At 48.7% G+C, this 3,834-nt stretch overlaps 1 protein-coding gene across 1 annotated transcript in view; it reads left to right on the top strand.

Moving 5' to 3' along the window:
* Nucleotides 1-3,834, top strand: part of ACER1 (alkaline ceramidase 1) — a 23,983-nt gene that overhangs the window by 14,844 nt on the left and 5,305 nt on the right. The window contains exons 2-3 of the mRNA XM_011943525.1: nt 3,129-3,243; nt 3,338-3,479. Of these exons, the coding sequence (XP_011798915.1) occupies nt 3,129-3,243; nt 3,338-3,479 (257 nt within the window). The remainder of the gene's footprint in view (nt 1-3,128; nt 3,244-3,337; nt 3,480-3,834) is intronic.

Raw genomic sequence — 3,834 nt, 5'->3', positions numbered from 1 at the left:
GCCTCTACTAAAAATACAAAAATTAACCAGATATGGTGGCGAGCGCCTGTAATCGCTGCTACTCGGGAGGCTGAGGCAGGAGAACCTCTTGAACCCGGGAGGCAGAGGTTACAGTGAGCCGAGACTGTACCACTGGACTCCACCACTGGACTCCAGCAAGACTCTGTGTCAAAAAAAAAGAACACAAAAACACAAAAACACAAAAACAAAACAAACAAAAAACAAAACAACAACAGAAAAAGTTGGAGATGAGTTATGGAAAGAATTTATAAGGCAAATTTAGGAGTTTAGACTTTATTTATGGAAGGCCCAGACATGTTTTAATGGATGCTTTTGAATCTGGGAAAGTGGTTGGGTCAGTATCTTCAGGCATACATTGATATCCAAGGGCTGGTATTTGGCTGGAGGCAGAGGGAACATTGGGTTTGTTTGGGAGTATGTGTGCATCAGCACAAATGGAGGCAACTGAGCTAGGGTCACGGGCTGAGAAGAGGCCCATGGAGACGTTAGCATGGCCCCATCCCATCTGTTCTTGGACCACTGACAAGAAGGGCTTGCAGTCCAGAATTGTAGTAGTAATCTATTTACTGACGTTGTCCATTTCATATCAATCGCTTGGTTTTCTTTCCATTCCTGTCTTAGTTCAGTTTGTGTTGCTCTAAAGGAATAACTGGGGCCGGGCGTGGTGGCTCACACCTGTAATCCCAGCACTTTGGGAGGCCCAGGCGGGTGGATCACGAGGTCAGGAGACCATCCTGGCTAACACGGTGAAACCCCGTCTCTACTAAAAATACAGAAAAATTAGCCGGGTATGGTGGCGGGCACCTGTAGTCCCAGCTACTCGGGAGGCTGAGGCAGGAGAATGGCGTGAACCCAGGAGGCAGAGCCTGCAGTGAGCTGAGATCGCGCCATTGGACTCCAGTCTGGGTGACAGAGGGAGACTCTGTCTCAAAAAAAAAAAAAAAAAAAACCCAAAATTCTGCATATTGTTTTCCATAGAGGTCCAATTTACATTTCCACCAATATTATATAAGTATTTGTTGTGTGAGAGACTTGCTGTGGCTCAGACATATCAGGGAGAGACTTTGTGGGGAGTCAAAGTCCGGCGTCAGGACGTCAGGGTCCTGAGCCATTTAATTTTAGTGCAAATGTTCTTGTGACTTTATTTTTTGAGATGGAGTCTCAGTCTTTTGCCCAGGCTAGAGTGCAATGGTGCAATCTCAGCTCACTACAACTTCTGCTTCCTGAGTTCAAGCAATTCTCCCACCTCAGCCTCCCAAGTAGCTGGGATTACATGCATCCACCACCACACCCAGCTAATTTTTTGTATTTTAGTAGAGATGGGATTTCACCATGTTGCCTGGGCTGGTCTCAAACTCCTGACCTCAAGTGATCTGCCTGCCTCAGCCTCCCAAAGTGCTAGGATTACAGGTGTGATCCACTGCACCTGGCCAATTTTTGTATTGTTTAACATTATTGTGAAATATATATTCACATATTATATATATATATATAATATGTGAATTTATATATTCACATACTGTTTTGTAGCATTTCACTGTGTTGTTTGGGCTGGCCTCGAACTCCTGACCTCAGGTGATCTACCTGCCTCAACCTCCCAAAGTGCTGGGATTACAGGCATGAGCCACCACATCCAGCCATCACCTGAAGTTTCATTCACTCATGTGTCTGATGACTGTATGGGAAAGAACTGAACCACTGGCCCTCCTCTGGCATCTCCCTCCATCTCAGTGTGGTCTCTACACATGGTTTCTCTAGCATGGTGGCTTCAAGGGTAGCCAGTCTTCTTGCATGGTGGCCTAGGGTCCTGACGTCTTGTCCTATGAGATGGAGAAAGGTGGAAGCCACAGTTCCTTTTATGACCTAACCTCAGAAGTCATACAGTATCATTTCTGCTTCATGCTGTTTGTCAAAAGGGTACTGCATCATCTTCCCTTGTCTGCAAGGGCAAGGTCAACTCATGACTCCCATGTCCACATTTTGGTCCACAGAAAGAGGAAAGAGGGCAAGCTTTCCTTAAGTGGTTTTTGAAAGGACTGACCTGGAAGTAGTAGATATCATTTATATTCTTACCTCATTGGCCAGAGCAGGTCACAAGGCCACAGTGAGCTGCAGTGAAGGCTGGGAAATGTAGTCTTTCATTGGGTAAGCTGTGTGCCCAGCTTAAACTTGGGAGATACTATTTCTACAGGAAAAGGGGCTGGGTGCAGTGGTTCATACCTGTAATCTCAACACTTCAGGCTGTGGTAGGAGGATCACTTGAGGCTGGGAGCTTGCAACCAGCCTGGGTGACATAGTGAGACCCTTTCTCTACAAAAAATAAAAGAAAATTAGCCAGGTAGGGTGGCTGGCATCTGTAGTCCCAGCTACTCTGGAGGCTGAGGCAGGAGGATCCTCTGAGTTCAGCTGATTGAGGCTGCAATGAGCTGTGATCGCACCACTGCACTCCAGCCTGGCAGCAGAGAGCAAGACCCTGCCTGTAAAATAAATAAATAGAAAAAGTAAGAGAGAAGAAGGAGAATATATATGGAAGTTTAGTGGATAGTCTTTGCCACACTCATTGAATGAATGAATGAGCTAATAACGGATTGAGAAATTGATCTGTGGACGACCAGCTGATGGTCAAGATCAGCTGAAAAGTGGCCAGGTGCAGTGGCTCACACCTGTAATCCCAACGCTTTGCGAAGGCCAAGGCAGGTGGATCATCTGAGGTCAGGAGTTCAAGAGCAGCCTGGCCAACATGGTGAAACCCTGTTTCTACCAAAAATATAAAAAATTAGCCGGGTGTGATGACGTGTGCCTGTAATCGCAGCTACTCAGGAGTCTGAGACGGGAGAATCGCTTGAACCTGGGAGGTGGAGGTTGCAGTGAGCCGAGATGGCACCACTGCATTCCAGCCTGAGTAACAGAGCAAGACTCCATCTAAAAAAAAAAAAAAAAGGTCGGCTGAAAGGTTGACAGGTGAGTGACTGACAAATCCTGGGTTGATGAATTGCCTGAAATGCAGCAGGTAACCGACTGGCTGGTGACTGAGGGTCTGGACAGAGGGCAGCCTCCTCTGCCTTCTCTATCTGATAAGCTCCTCCCTATAACTGTCTCTGCTCCAGTTCACCAATATCCCCTTCCTCATCTTCGGGCCACTGATGATACTCCTGATGTACCCCTATGCCCAGAAGCGCTCCCGCTACATCTACGTTTTCTGGGTCCTCTTCATGATCATAGGTAGGGAGGTGTGGTTCAGGTCTGTGATAGTCGGGAGGCAGTGGGGGTGCAGGAGGTGGCAGCCCCCACTGACCGCCTGCCCTTGCCGCTGCAGGTCTGTTCTCCATGTACTTCCACATGACGCTCAGCTTCCTGGGCCAGCTGCTGGACGAGATCGCCATCCTGTGGCTCCTGGGCAGTGGCTATAGCATATGGATGCCCCGCTGCTACTTCCCCTCCTTCCTGGAGGGCAACAGGTGGGTCAGGGGCTGGCCATCTGAACTGGGTGGGGTCTGAGTCTTCAGGTGACTCTACTTGAGCTCACCTGAGTCCCCTGGGTCCCCACCCTTGACCCCTTTTGGGGCCCTTGGAATTCCTCCCCTGACCACTTCGGGTTCTCTCCTGACCCTGCCTGACTCACGTGGGCTTTTGGAGACCCCACCCCTGAGCTTACTTGGTTTTTTGGAATCCCTCCCCTGATCCTACCTGTACAACCTGCAACTTTCTTCAGACTCTGTTGCATCCAACAGGAGTTCCAGGACCTCATGTCTATACTTACCTGGCCCCAAGGGACTGCTCCCTGAGCCTCTCACCTGGACCCCTGGCATCTCT

The sequence above is a fragment of the Colobus angolensis genome, unplaced genomic scaffold (assembly GCF_000951035.1).
Source record: "Colobus angolensis palliatus isolate OR3802 unplaced genomic scaffold, Cang.pa_1.0 Scaffold22, whole genome shotgun sequence".
Taxonomy (NCBI): Eukaryota; Metazoa; Chordata; class Mammalia; order Primates; family Cercopithecidae; genus Colobus; species Colobus angolensis.
Note: the sequence above shows the minus strand (reverse complement) of the source record. Positions and strands in the feature narration are given on the sequence as shown.